The 14,976-nt window shown below is 40.9% G+C and overlaps 1 protein-coding gene across 2 annotated transcripts; it reads left to right on the top strand.

Annotated features, from left to right (window-relative positions):
• Window positions 1-721: 721 nt before the first annotated feature.
• Window positions 722-14,741, top strand: AQP11 (aquaporin 11). 2 transcript variants are annotated; one of them, XM_032678531.1, is made up of 4 exons: window positions 722-1,033; window positions 1,135-1,779; window positions 6,541-6,657; window positions 13,503-14,741. In XM_032678531.1, exons 2-4 carry the CDS (start codon window positions 1,185-1,187, stop codon window positions 13,553-13,555), a joined length of 765 nt encoding a protein of 254 aa, XP_032534422.1. In that variant the 5' UTR covers window positions 722-1,033; window positions 1,135-1,184; the 3' UTR covers window positions 13,556-14,741. The 2 variants fall into 2 exon arrangements, with proteins under 2 accessions (XP_032534422.1, XP_032534423.1); XM_032678532.1 differs by having other exon boundaries at window positions 769-1,779.
• Window positions 14,742-14,976: the final 235 nt, after the last annotated feature.

The following is a 14,976-nucleotide window of genomic DNA, read 5'->3' as shown; positions in this document are numbered from 1 at the left end:
GTCCTACTGCTGGTTGCCTGGGAGAAGAGACCAACCCCCACCTGGCTACAACCTCCTTTCAGGTAGAGGGTGATGAGGTCTGCCCTGAGCCTCCTCTTCTCCAAGCTAAACAGCCGCAGCTCAGCTGCTCCTCATAGGACTTGTGCTCCAGTCCCTTCACCAGCCTCGTTGCTAATTACCCTGAAAGGGTAATTAGACATTGGAACGGGCTGCCCAGGGGGGTGGTGGAGTCACCGTCCCCTGAGGTGTTTAAGGAAAGACTGGACGTGGCACTTAGTGCATGGTCTAGTTCACACGGTGGTGTTTGGTTATAGGTTGGACTCGACGATCTCAGAGGTATTTTTTAACTTAATCGATTCTGCGATTCTGTAATGCCTTTGTTTGCTAAAATGTATAAATACTAAAAAAAGTTTTGATAGCTGGCGTGCTTGTTTGTGGAACGCCACCGAGCACCCGGGCTTGTGCAACTCTGAAATAATCAATCTGTCTCTCTCTCTCGAGCGTGTAATTATTGGCTTGTCGCACAGAGCGGGGTAAACAATACGATTTTTGCGGACAGCCCGAGCTGGGGCCCGCAGAGCTGGCGGTGACACCGCACCTCTCCCACCCGCGGCTCTCCCCCACCGCTCTCCCCTCAGCGCCCCTGCCCCACGCCCGCCCGCCCGCATGCGCGGTGCTGCCGCAGCGCCCGCCGGAGGGGGCGGTGCGCCCGGAGCCCGCGGCCGGCGCGGGGCTGGTGCTGGAGCGGCGCTCGCAGCCCCGGAGGGGCCGCGCCACAGAGCCCGCCGCGGGAGTGCCTCGCCTCCCGTCCCTCCGCGGGCGGGAGCGGCGGCCCGCCCTCCCCACCGGCAGGCTGAGGGCGAGAGGAGTGTTCCGTCCGTCCCGCGGCGGAGGGGCTGAGGGGAAGCTGAGCCCCCTTCCCGCCCCGCGGTTTTCTACCGAAGGGACAGACCTTCCTTCTTCTAACCTCTGCCTTGGCAGGAAGCGGGATCCCCTTGCCCTCACCTCTGCCCTTTGCTCCGCCAAGCCGAGGGTGAGTCAGGCGCCTCGCAGGTGGGGACAGAAGCTGGCTCCTGCCTCGGAGAGCAAGGGTGGGCATTTTCCCTCCCTCTCCTGCTTTCTTTCTCCCCGCAGGTGGTGGGGCTGGACCTTCTGCGAGCCCTCGGGCCTGCGAAGCTCCGGGCATGGCTGTCGGTGGGCTCGGGAGCTCCCTGCTGATGATGTCCGGCGTGGTGGTGGCCGTGACGCTGTGCAGGAGGCTGACCCGCCGCCGGCTGCGCTCCCACCCGCGCCTCTTCGCTTTCCTCGTGGAGATGTTCAGCACCTTCCAGATCTGCGCCTGCACGAACGAGCTCAGCCTGCTCGGCAATGTGGAGCCGAAGCCGCACACCGCCCTCACCCTCACCTACGGCTTCACCGTCCTGCACGGCCTCACCCTGGCCGGCAGCACCTGCAATCCCTGCGGGACCCTGCAGCCCATGTGGGGCGGCAGGACATCCCTCAGGATGGGGGGACTCAAGATTGCCGCTCAGTTCGTGGCTGCAGTGCTTGCCAGGGTGTTCATGCACTTTATTTGGAGTCTAGAGATGGCAGAGCCACATCTTGGAGCACTCTCACAGGGCTGCAGCAGCCCCATGCAGACTACAGAGATGCAGGCGTTCTGCATAGAACTGCTCTTTTCTGTCGTTTTCCAGCTGGCAGTCCTGCGATCGGAAAGTGTTAATCCCAAATACAGAGTCCATTTGATTGCTCTTCTCATCACCATGCTCGTGTATGCAGGTTAGTATTTTCTTTTTTTTTTTCTCTCCTCTGTTCCTGCAATTAAGTTGTAATAGAAGGGGGGTTTATTATTTTCTTAAAGGTTAAGATGCAAAATTCTTTTTCGTAGATTAAAAAAAAAAATATCATCAAGGAAAGTTTATTGTCCTACATATGCAGGGTCCATTTGGAGTTTATAGAAAGTTTACCTGGTTGCATTCCAGACAGGTGCAGGGTTAAGAATGAAATGAGTTATGAATTTAAAAATATGTCAAATGCACAAGTAAATACGGTTAAGTATTAAGATATCTCAGTGAAGGATTGTTTCATAACCCGACTATTTATACAGCGTGAGAGATTTCGTACTATGTGCTCTGATTTCTAAGTGGCATTGCGAGAGAGCACCGCTCTTTGTATCAGGAAAAAGTGCTGATGGTGCAACAGCAGGGTACAGACCGGCAGTAGGGAAGCTCTGAATTTAGATAATGCATAATTCATATCAGTGCAGTTTTTTTAACTACTTCCTTAAATCAGAAACGGGAATGGTTATTTGTAGACTGCATACAGAAATGATAAAGTAATACCTCCTGAAACCAAGTGTAAAGAAAGGAAAAAGTAGGTGTTGCATTAGAGCCTCCTGTGTCTGTAATACCGTGTGCGTCCATAGCCTTGCCTCTACCTGTTTGTCACCTCATGCTTCCCAGAGCTGGGACACTCTCACCTGGGCATCCTCTCTGGCGCAGTGGGAGGGAAGAGGTGAAGGGAGTCAGTCTGAACTTCTTTCTTCCGGCTGTTGTCCCTAGTGAAGTGCCCAGAGTTGTTAGGTCACTTGAGTCCTACTGGCAAGGAGAACTCCACAGTTTGAAGAGGTGAGAGAGAGAGTTACGGAATTCCTTGATTGTGCTACTGCCCCCACCACACAAGAAGTTATCTAGGGAATTATCAAATCCTTTTATGAGAGAGGAAGATCTCTTATCTGCAAACATCCGTGGTGTCATTGATGTTGTGTCCAAAAGGTCTACCTTCTTATGCTATTTAACACAATAGCATCTGGAACAATGTACAGTCAAATTTTCAGATGTAGTAATGAAAAAACCTTTACTCATTATTTTTAGCTGAAATTAGCTAATGCCTAACAGGTAAAAGAAGTCCATGGGGAATTTTGAGAATTAACTTAGCAATTTGAACTACTTTTCAAAATTAACTTCTGAAGGCAGAATCAAGGTGCATTTGAGGACGTTAAATATATTTCTGAGTTGCTCAGTGAAAATATAGCCAAATATTATCCTCTCTCTTCTACAAGCACAGAAATCTGCATTCCTGATTCTTAACATTCTTTTCCTGCTTAGAAAATACTCATATAACATAATATATGTCACATTGCCTTTCTCTTCCCTGGTTCAAACATAGAATTCATTCCCAGTGTTGTTGGCCAGGCTTCTCTCTTTTTCCAGCAGGAGAAGGGTGTGTACCACTTCCCCTTCCGTGTCATAAACTTGGACTTGTTAAACTATCCAGCGCAATTGATCTGCATGTTCTTCTAGGAAACCTCAGACCTGCTGCACCCAGGCCTCTTTCTTTTGCACCTTCTGTCTGTACCCTGTGCTACCTAGACATTTTTCTTTGCATTTCTTTTAATCTGGAATCCAGTCTACTATAAAAATACATGGGTGTTCCAGAGAATAGATCCTGAACCTAGTTTTATGCCATACTTAGTGGAAAAACTAATTTTTTCTTGTTTGCTCTGCTCCAAGCTTCCTAAGGTTTGCATGTTTGCTGTACACTCAGGTTCAAAAGGAAAGATGAGAAGTGTTATCTTCCCCCTGCAGCAGGCATGCATGAGCCTGGTGTTTACTGTCCACTCCTAAGATGTGAATTGAAGCTTTCTGAAGCAGAGGAAGGCATAAACCCTGATTCCTATCACTGAGCTATTACACAAGAAGTGTGGGTGCAGGCTGCTGCTATTAATTTCTTACTGTGATGAAGTCAGAGGTTTGCACTGTAACAGATCTCTTTTTCTAGTGGAAGGTTAACTCCTCCATTTTGAGGGCTGCTCATTGGAGCCCCCTTCCCACAGCATCCTGACAGCATGGCAAGGAACTGGGGCAATAGCAAAGGGCAGCCATGGACAATGTCTGGTGCATAAATCCTGTAAATCTGTGGATCTCATGGCGTAGAGAGGTCTGTTCCACCTCAGTTTCTTACATGCATTAAGAGTGACTTACAAATCAGGTGTCACAGATAGTGGCCTCCAGCAGGCCAAGTTCTCATTTACAGGCAGACAGATGCAAAACTTAGTTGGGCTGGGTAATTCTCGTAATTCTCAGGAAATCTTCTACACCTCTTTGTTTACTGTTTATATATCTAAATATATGTATATATAAATATATATTTAAGGACTTTGAGTGCCTCTCTAAGAGGAATGGATCTTTCTTGCATACCCAGCACCAAAGGGCCAGGCAACCAGCACAAATTTAGGCAAAGCAATGCTAATTTAGGCAACTTGGTAACACTCTTCCTTTTTTCTACAAAACTATCAAATAGAGTATTGAATGAATAATGATTTTTTTAAACTTAATTTGGCAGATAGAGGGTTCTAGCTAGCAACTCTGGTGCATTAAATTTACAAAATAAAATTTATGATAATTATTTCTTTTTATACTGTGATTGTAAAAACAAAGTCCATTGTGCCTTTAGGACCTGTGTCTGTTACAGTTATGAATGAACCAGAAACGTTAGGAAAAAACATCTTATACATAGTATATTGTATTTCATTGCCTGAATTATGCTCTGAGTTCGGTAGCTGTATCCTGTATGGGTAATGATTGCTGTCTGAAAAGGGACTGTAAGAAGGGACTCCAATTTAGTTTGGGTAAAATTTTGGAGGATAGCCACATCCCTGTGGCTTACACCCTTCTAAATGTATTGATGCAGAGACAGGGCTCAAAAAACCAAATTTCAGTAGGTCGGTGTTGTGTGTACCAATACAAGGTACTTAGGTATGCCATGCAGCTCACTCCAACAAATAACATCAGGTTATATAGTATTATCAAAATTACAAGCTGTTTCTTTAGGGTTTTCTTGCACTTTTTCATAGTTAAGAACATTTGGATTTTTTTTCTACATTTAGTCTTACACAGAGGAAATTTTTATAGCAGTGCATACTGTACACAAAAGCTCCAATATTTTCTCATGCATTGTGTGGAGCACACGTTCCTTCCCCTTTTAAAGTTCTTATATGTACCACATCAAAGAGGCTATATTTCTTTTGCCATAAAATAATTTGTCTTTTCTGGTACACAGACTGAGGTGCTTTATATATAATTTTAAATAAGATTATACTAGTGCCCCTGGCCTATGGTTGATATTCCAATAGTTATTAGTAATGAATATTGAAGAAATACAGCAGTTAAAACTCTTACCTAATGTTCAGTGTTCAGCAACCACATCCTGAGAGTGAAATTCTACTTTCAACTGTGTTTTTGTTGATATAAAAGCAGAAGCAGTTAATTCATAAATAGATTAAAGCAAAGTAAATTATTGTAGCTGGGCTTCCTGGCAACTGTGGACGTTGCTAATGTGTCACTGTGCAGAATAACAGACTGCACAACAAACCCGAGATGCTCTTGAGAACAAGTGTAGAACCACAGTCAACTGAGTAGGTAAAAAAACTTTCTTGAACTGTAATAACAGTAAAAGAAATAATAAAGAAAATATAGAAAGAAAAAACAGAAGAAGATAATGACAAAGACTGTACTAAAACTTTGGGTAAATGATTGCATGCTCGTGGCAAACAAGGATTGCAGCAGCATGGTATTTGTACAAAGGGTAAGTTCAAAGCTCACACTAGCTTATTTGGGGAAAAGTCAAGAATAAGCTTTAAGGAATTAAATAGACACAATTATATTTTATGGGAATAGATTAATAGATAAAAGAGATATGGGGTGGTTAGTAACTTATAGTACAGAAATACAGATAATTTTGCTGTGAGTAATGCTATTTCTGCAGGATTGGAATGAGAGGAACAACATACATCAGAATTAAACACACTTAGCTCCAGGTTCATCTGCAGTGAAATTACAATTTAATCCCCACAGTGTAATGTGTTTGGATCTAGTTATTTAGAATATGTTTAAGCAAGTTCATTTACATCTGAAATCAGAGGCAAGGAAAGATGCTTGGCTTCCTTTTACAAGACATGGGGTGGCATTTGCTTTTATTTTTTTCAGACAGCATAGAGAATGATTGTGAAGGCTTTTCCTACGGTTATTATACCATATGATAACGTTCTATACATTGGTGATATTAGTGTTCTTATAATAAAGAATAGAGGTCAGCTGTCAGTATATCTGTCAGTGCTTGACAGATATTTTTCTATTCTCTTGCATATATGTTTCATGTGACATGGAAATGTAATGAGGGCTCAGTACTTCTTTACTAATATTTGTGTAATTCCTGCTTCTACAAGACTGTTAGTAAAACAGCTTCTAGTTTTATCAATAGAAACATATCTCTTTAAAGAATATTTGCTACAAAGAGATAAAGGAAGTTATAGTCTGCCCTTCAGATGTTTTAAAGCCTATTAAGAAACAGTTAAACTGTTAACCATGTCATCAGGTAAATAAACTCTTCTGAAGTTATCTGTTCAAACTGTTTCTGCTAATTCATTTTATTGCTGGGTGCACGTTTCTTGTAATATTGCGTGTGCATTTCAATATTAATTTTATAATGAGAAAGATGGTTTGATTTCATGTTGTTTACATTATTTACATCTTATTGCAGGTGGAAATCTCACAGGAGCAATATTTAACCCAGCATTGGCATTTTCATTACATGCAGATTGTTTCTATGACAAATTTTTGAGTTACTCACTAGTATACTGGATAGCACCAGCCTTAGGTAAGTTCTTAATACTTTATGTATTTGAGAAAGTGTTATTTAGTACATGGTTCAAAAATCAGGAAATAGCTATTCTTTATTTGATAGTGTGCTCATTTTCTACTTTAAATAAAATCCAGAAAATAGTCAATTGTAATGTATGTGTAAAAATCATTCAGAATCATGGTTTCATTTTGCAAATGCAGGCTGTGTATTTTACTCTTGTTCAGTGCTCCACGTTGAGTGCCTGTGACACTGTTTTGTGAATCATAGAATGGCTTGGGTTGGGAGGGACCTTTAAAGAGCATCTAGTCTGATCCTCTTGCAATGGGCAGGGGCATCTTCAACTAGAGCAGGTCACTCAGAGCCCCATCTGACCTAGCCTTGAATGTTTCCAGGCATGGGGCACCTACCACCTCTTTGGGCAACCAGTGTTTCACTCCCTCATTGTAAAAAAACTACTTCCTTAAATCTAGTCTAAATCTGCCCAGTTTTAGTTTAAACCATTACCCCTTGTCCCATCAGTCAAGTATCTAATACTGAGTTTTAAACACCAGTTTTATTAACAAAATAATATCTACTGTTTTAATTAATTTATTTTAAGAAACAGCCATATTATGCTGTACAATTGTTTAGTCCAGATGTCATGTTCAAAGTCTAAGTACTTTTGGGATACTTTGAGCAAGAAAATGTACCTACCAAAGAACCACCCACAACAGCACAATTCTAGGTGGAAGAAGTTTGGTGTTTAGGTTAGGCTTAACTAGTTAGTTATAAACCAACAGCTGTTTACTCTGGAGCTTGATACATTTGAAACTGCCTATTGTTTGGGACTTTATGCCCTGGTATTAAAATCCAGCCTATTTGAGGTATCACACTGACCAGAGGCCCACTTATAGATTCTAGCAGAATACTAAACAGGAGAAGAAGATACCTGAAAGTAAATATTAGCTTGATTAACTTCAAAAAGAGAAACATACTCGTTAGCACTGGTTTCTGTCTTGTTTTGTGATAGTATCCAAGAACATGGGGATGATAAATTAAAAAACACCCACAGGTATTAGGACAAGTCTGTAAATATGCTTTCTCAATTACTACTTTTATAATATCAAACCTTTTTTCTCTCCATAGTGTCTAAACTTTGCAGTTCTCATTCTGTGTTCCAGTTCCAGTCACTGCTGGAAACAATCTGTTATTACTTTAAGAATTAGGAATGTTAGCAACTAGATTTTTTTCTAAGTTAAATTATGGTTTTAATTTGGAAGCTATTGATTTTAACTTCTAGTTGTGTGCAGATGAAAATGCTGCATGTGATACTTCATGCTGTTTGTTTACAGTTAGTCCTTACAACTCTTGAGCTTTCTGCTTAGAGGGTATATAAAGAAGCAGTTTGCTAATCCTAAATTCTTTCATGACTGTTAATCCTATTAGAAGGTACAACAGTGATGAAGGCACAACAGGATGTAAAATATACACAGGAAACATAACAAAGGGCTCCCATTATAACAAAAAACAACTTCTTCTTGAGTTCACATCTGTGCATGTTCTACTTGCCTCGACTCTCAGTCAGTCAAAAATGAAGATCAAAGTTTTAGTCTCTCTAAAATTTACTTTAATATAATTTTATTAAATTAGATCTCCAAACAGGATGACTGAACAGTAGAGTAAGCTTGATAACTGTTCAGTTAGTAGTTAATGAAATGTCTTCGGCAAAGCTGATCAGCATCACTCGGGTCCTAACAGAACACATAATATTTCTCACCATTCAGCTTTAGCTTTCTGTTTTATTAACTGATTTCGATGTGATAACCATTTAGAGATTTTCCAGGTTGTAAGTGCTTGGGATTTAATATTTTGGCAAGTGATCTACAGAAACAGGAGGCATTCTGAAACCCCATGTTCTGCTTATTTGCCAGGAGGTGTTCTGCAGAACTGCTTTGCAGAAAGCCTTCAGATGATTTTGACATAAGAAAATCAGCTGATGTTAACTCAAATGGACCCGTGACTTGAGGAATTTAGAATGTGATTAGGGAGTAATGTTACATTTCTATGAAAATTCACAAACAGGGGTTTGTCATTAGTTAACATCTAGAAAATCCATGAAGAATGTATTGAATTCTGTCTCTTAAATTAAAAAGAAACTCCAGACTGAACAGTTGTAAAGATGTGGATACTCAGGACACATCACTTCTTGTGCAGTGTTGCTACTGCAACCACCATTTAGTTACAGATCTCAGGTGAAGGGTGGAGGACTCTATTGGTGGTATAAATAGCTTATTACAAAACAAGGATGCTTCGTGGATACGTAGAGACCTTACAAACCAAGAGCTGTGAACACCTATCTGAGGTGGAAGGATAGAGGACGTTGCTGCATTTGAAAACTGAATTGGTGAATATGGGAGTGCAGATCTACAAAGCTAACATGAAGTGATTTTCTTTCTGACACTTTTTGAAAATAAGAAAATAATAGGAATAGAGTTTTTTCTTCCACAGTTGGACCAAATGATGAGGCATCTAGGAAAATGGCCTGTTAAGATGATAAATAAAATTGAAAAGAACTTCTAAGCAGAATCATAAAAGTAGATGATGGGGGAATTAAATTTAGTTGTAAAAATTACTTTCAGAATCCACGTGTCAGCAGAAATACTGTTTCAGACATCCTAGAAACTGGCAGAGTTGTAGTGATATGCTAACTTGATGCCTTACTTTTCACAGCATCAGCATCTTAGGTGGTTAAGTTACTTTGTTCTTCCTTTGGGGAATTCTTTTAGGACTCTATTACCTTTTTTTGTGATTTTCTGTAATAATTACCTCATGCAGAACCATGGACTAGCATACCGTGAAACTTGAAATTGCCAGTGCAAAGTGCAGGATGTTCTCATTTATGGCCAGAGCAAAAACCCACCAGGCTAAAGAGACTGGAGAGCGTTCAGTATGTAACTGATACCCTGATCTAGCTGTAAGCAAGTTCTTAACCATCAGCTTCAGAACAATCTTCGTAGAAAGGACACTTGGAACAAGAGGAAGATTGATTGTCATCTTCACAAGAGGAAGATGAAATGGAAGTTCTGGTTTAGGACAAACAAACCAATTAGTGGTTCATGGTCTTTCAGGAATATAATCTTGAAACTGTAGTTAATTACTTATTTTTCAAAATGGCTTCACTGACGTTTTGGTGAGGTGATTCTCCTGCAGCTTTAAACAGCTCATTCCTGTAATAAGTATGAATGTCAGCAAGTGTTTATGACTTAGCACAGGCAGGCCTAAGTTCTGCACTGTGAACATAGACACAATAAGTACCAGTGGAACAAAGATGGTTTCTGTTTTACTGCCAAAGGAATTCACATTGCCAGTTGTCCAGGCATTATTAGTAACGATGAGGACTGAGCTAATGATGCACTTTCAGTACCAGGGAAATGGAAGCTTTGACGGGAAGAGTTGGTAACATAGTCATGAGGTCAGTAAAATGAGATGCTCTTTCCTGGACAGGTGCCATCTTAGCACATCATAAAATTGTGTTGTAGAATGGTTTGAGTTGAAAGGGACCTTAAAGACCATCTAGTTCCACAGCCCAGGGGCAGGGACACCTTCCACTAGGCCCAAGTTGCTCAAAGCCCCATCCAACCTGGTCTAGCATTCTGCTAGGTTTCTAACACTATAAAACCAGAATCAAGACCCACTTCTTTAGATCAGTTTTACTAGAAAGACTATTCCTTAGTTGAAAAAGTTTTTTCCTGACCAGGAGGGAAAATAAGTGCCAAAAAAGTTACTTAGCAGTAGAAGTAAATGGAGGAGGTAAGCAAGGGAGAAGGCAAGAGGTTAGACTTTCACCTTTCTGCTCAGAGGACAGGATATATTCAGAGCCCTCCAGCATGTTCAGAACACTGAAGCATGGAACTTAGCAAAGAAACAAGAATTTCAACTCTGTGTGCCATATAAAACTCTCTAAAGGAGAGTTTCAACAACTGGAAGTCTCACCCTGATCTTCTAGGGGTTTTCAGCTCTGCAGAAATCATCTGACAGCAAAACTCATATGTAGTGAGTGAATGCAATCCATGAAGTTCCTAGAAAACTGTCAGTAATTAAATCTAATTCAAATACTAAAGGGCTGGTGAGTGGTAATCCTGTACTTGGCCTGCTTACAAAGGATGGATGGTGAGTGTGGCCACTTGGTTTCTAGTCCTTACAAGAGTTCAGGGTCCAGAAGGAGACTGGGAAAGTAAACAGCAGAGCTGTTTGGACTTCAAAACAAAATTCTGCTTGTGTAGGGAATTGCTAAGTCAGTAAGAATTCCCTTGGAAGCTGCCATAAATGACAAAAGTATACCATGGAAAGGTGATTTTTCAAAAAAGCTCACTGAGAACTCAGTAATAGATTTACATGTGCAGGAGAATCTGTCACATAGTTAGACTAGGAATTTTGACAGAAAGCCTTTCCCTGTTTGTTAGACAAAGAGCTTCCCTATGAATGAAGGACAGCATGTAAGAAATTGAAACAGGGGTGGGCAGCAAAGGAGGAGTATGAGAGTTTTGCACTTAGAAACGAAATCAGGAAGGTCAGAGCTCAGCTGGAACTAAGACTAGGGACATGCAAAGTTACAAATATATTAATCATAAAAAAATTCCAGAGAAAACTCAGGTCCATTGGCGGATGGGGGAGACAACTTAGTGATGGATGGCATGGAAAAGGCTGAGGTACTGTATGTCTTTTTTTAACCACTGAGTCTTCCCAAGAAAATTTTGCTTCCACACCTCTGTGTAAATCAGTAAGGTTTTGGAAAGGAGGCAATAAATAGTGAGGGAGCAATGGGGTAGGAATGGATAAGCTCAATGATCGTGAATCCATTGACTCTACTAGGATTCACCTAGAAATGCAGGTAGAGTTGGCCGATGTTAGGATTGTCCTTCATTTATGAAAAGTTACAACAGTTGGAGGAGGTTCCTGCCAATGGGAAATGGGCTAATGCTATGCCAGCTTTTAAGGCGGCAGAGAGAGAAGCCGGGGAACTCTAAGCTAGTTGGTCTCACCTCAGCCAGTGGGAAGATGGTGGAGTACCTAGTCTTGGAACCATTTCCAACCCTGTAAACAACACAAAGGTAATCACAGGAACAATCAGTGCAGATGTAGTGAGGGTAATCTGTGCTTGACCAGCTTGGTTGCCTTCCATGATGAATGCATGCGGGAGTGAGGGGGGAGCAGGGATGTAGTATACCTTCACTTTAGGAAGGCTTTTGATACCATCTCCCACAGGATTCTTGGTCCAAATTTAAAGAAGTGGGGTCACACATGAAGACTGTTAAATGGAATAAAAACAGGCTAAACACACTGACCTCAAAGTGTAACAATCAATGGTTTGACACCTGCCTGAGGGCCAATTACATGCAGAGTATACTGGTGTCAGTACTGGGACTTCATATTTCTCAGTATATTTAATATATTTCGTATATTTAACATATTTAATTCAGTGACCTGAATTAAAGTTTGTTCACGACAGTTTGTTCTCGACAGTTTGTTCTCTCTGTAAGTAAGACAAAGCACACAATTCAGCAAATTGGGATCATCATGGGACATTATCACCCCCCTCTGCTCAATTCTTGAGAGGTGGCGTCTGGAACGTGGCTGTCTGGAGTCCCCCAGTTCAAGAGCTATGTGGACAAAACAGGATCCAGTCAGTGGAGGACTACCAAAATGGTGAAGGGCCTAGAGTACCTGATACATGAAGGGGATGCTGAGGGAACCGGACTTGTTTAGGCTGCAAAAATAAGATGAAAATATGTTTTAAGAACAGTCAACTTTTATGTCAAAAGTAGTTACAAGGATGCCAGAGATTAACTGTTCTTGTTGGCAACAAGTAACAGCAACGCCCCAAATTGTGGCGTGGGAAGTTCAGATCAGTCTCCCAAGAAAACCTTCAGAAGCAACATTGAAACTAGTTATTTGGAGAAGTGCTACAGTGCATGGAGGTTTTAGGGACTCACCTAGGGAAAGCCTCACTGACCCGTCTAGCATAGGTAAAGTCCTGCATCGAGTGGGAGACTGGACTAGAGAGAATTCCTTCCAATAAGCTTTTTTTTTGTGATCTAAGAAGCTTCATAAAATACAAACTACACTGTATGAGCAACACTGTCAACCAGGATCCTCTTCATTTCTGAAAGAGAATATGCTGATTTTTTTCCCAGGAAAAAAAAAATGGTCATAATAAACTGTATTTGGATGCCCTTTGGACTCAATGGCCCTTATGGGCCCCTTCCAACTTGAGACACCGTACGATGCTCATGAAGAAAATACAATCTCTAACTTCACTTTTTTTCTGCTTCAGAATAAACCCTAAATCAGAGTGATCTTCAAAAAAACACCCATTATCCTATAGCCACTTGGCAGCACCTAAAAATGATCAGCAGCATGATTTGGCAGCACCAAAACAGACACTGCTAACAAACTCAGCTGAGAAATGGAGGTTAAGCTGCTGGTTCAGTCATTTATACATCCAGCTACAAAGAAAGGAGCCCTGATACAGCAACAGGAAGGTGCATGTGTTGGATTCACCTAGTCAAACTGCTCTGACTTTGGCTTGGCTTATACAGAGCAGAGTTAAAACATTAAATATACTAAGAAAAACAGGATTATGAACTCATAAGGACCACTTGCATGGTTGTTGAAGCTTTCTTTGTGAAAAAAAATTGTGTTTGGAAAAAGTGCTGACTGCCTCTAACCCTTTTGACAGAAAATTCAATTTTTCTGCAATCTGTGCTGTATTGCATGTTAGACACTCAAATACTTGAACATAATGTTTATTTTCAATACCAGTACTGTGTCCTGCTCAAATACATTTAAATAAAGGTCCTTTCTGTATCTTCTCATTTCAGGTACAATACTTGTGGCTTTTATATGGGATGAAATCTTTCCTCGGATATCCTGAGACATCAAATCCTGAAATCTGGCAGTATTACACTAAAAATTATTTTCAACATCTGCAGACATGAAGCTTTCAAAGAATTGTTGACATAGACTTCCACATCACCTTTCAATTGCATTTTCAGATTTCACGTTTGAAATATTAACTTATCGCTTTGTATTCAAATACTAATTTTGTAAGTGCATATTGGGATTCTGGGAATATCTGCCACCATTTTCAGTTAAGCCATATGAATATGAAGGACTGTTAAAATACTGAAACTTTGTCACTTTAGCCATAAGTGCCATTTGCTGACCTTTATTACAACAGCATGCAAAACTAATTTTAGAGAAATACCCAGTCCTTTCAAGGTTTGAATTTATTGGATTTTTTCCCATAGAAGGCACCTGCAAAAAAGGAGCTGAAGATCTCTTATATTGGCATCATCATATTCCTACTTGCCATATATGTATCTCTGAGAGGAAGAGAGGCTACACTACTCCCTAGAAGAGTCTCCACAGCTCTATTCTAAAGGCACCCTACACCAAAATTGAAAGTCTGTAGGACCAGCACTGTTTTAGTAATACCTGAGTGCAGGTAAGTAACCTCTCACCTCCTGTCGGGAAGGCTCTGCCGCATCCTGGCCCACTGTAGATTGTCGAATGTTTACCTTGGTTGGAAAAAGCAGTAGTAAAGTACCATAAAATTCTGTAGACACACAAGTAAAAGGGTATTTCAGGCAACTGCCCCTACTTTGTATCAGAGATTACTGCTGCCTCTTCAGATAGACACAGTATATAGGGATGAGTCATGGGGTATTCAATTTGTCCTTGATTTTATGCAGCTTTTACCGATTTTTTTTTTTTTAAATGAATCTGCAATATAGGAGAATAAATAACAGAGCTAAAAACCACAGGAAAGCTCCAGACACAAACTGGCACAAACATGCCCTTTATAGCCTCAGCTAAGGCAAGCACCACCGACAGGTACCACCCTTGGAAGCTCTGCTTATAGCATGAAGTTTCTTCTTCTGGATGCAGCTTAATTTTTAAATATGCCAAAATAATTTTTTCAAATTTAGGAGTAAATTCAGTTTTTCACTTTATAGTTACTAGGTTTAAAAGGAGAGATGGTTAACAAGTTCTACAAAGATCTCAGCAGCATGCCACCAAACTCAGCATCCAAGTCACCTTACAAACCATGTTCTAAGGAAAAGGGAATCAGATGAGGGTTTTTTCACAGTAAAATTATGAACCAAGTATTTAACAGGTACTATTGCCAGCTATCTTTTTTGCAAGAGTTCTGGAAGTAAATATTTTCATGTAATTTCCAACTTGTTGCAATAAAATCTTTTCTCACTTATATTTTCCAAGGTACCTTTAAGATTATATTGCAAAATGAAATCAATGGTTTGAACATGCTTTACATACAACAGTTCCTAACCA

Source organism: Chiroxiphia lanceolata, chromosome 2, assembly GCF_009829145.1.
Source record: "Chiroxiphia lanceolata isolate bChiLan1 chromosome 2, bChiLan1.pri, whole genome shotgun sequence".
NCBI classification, from domain to species: domain Eukaryota; kingdom Metazoa; phylum Chordata; class Aves; order Passeriformes; family Pipridae; genus Chiroxiphia; species Chiroxiphia lanceolata.
This window is presented reverse-complemented; position numbering and strand designations above follow the sequence as displayed.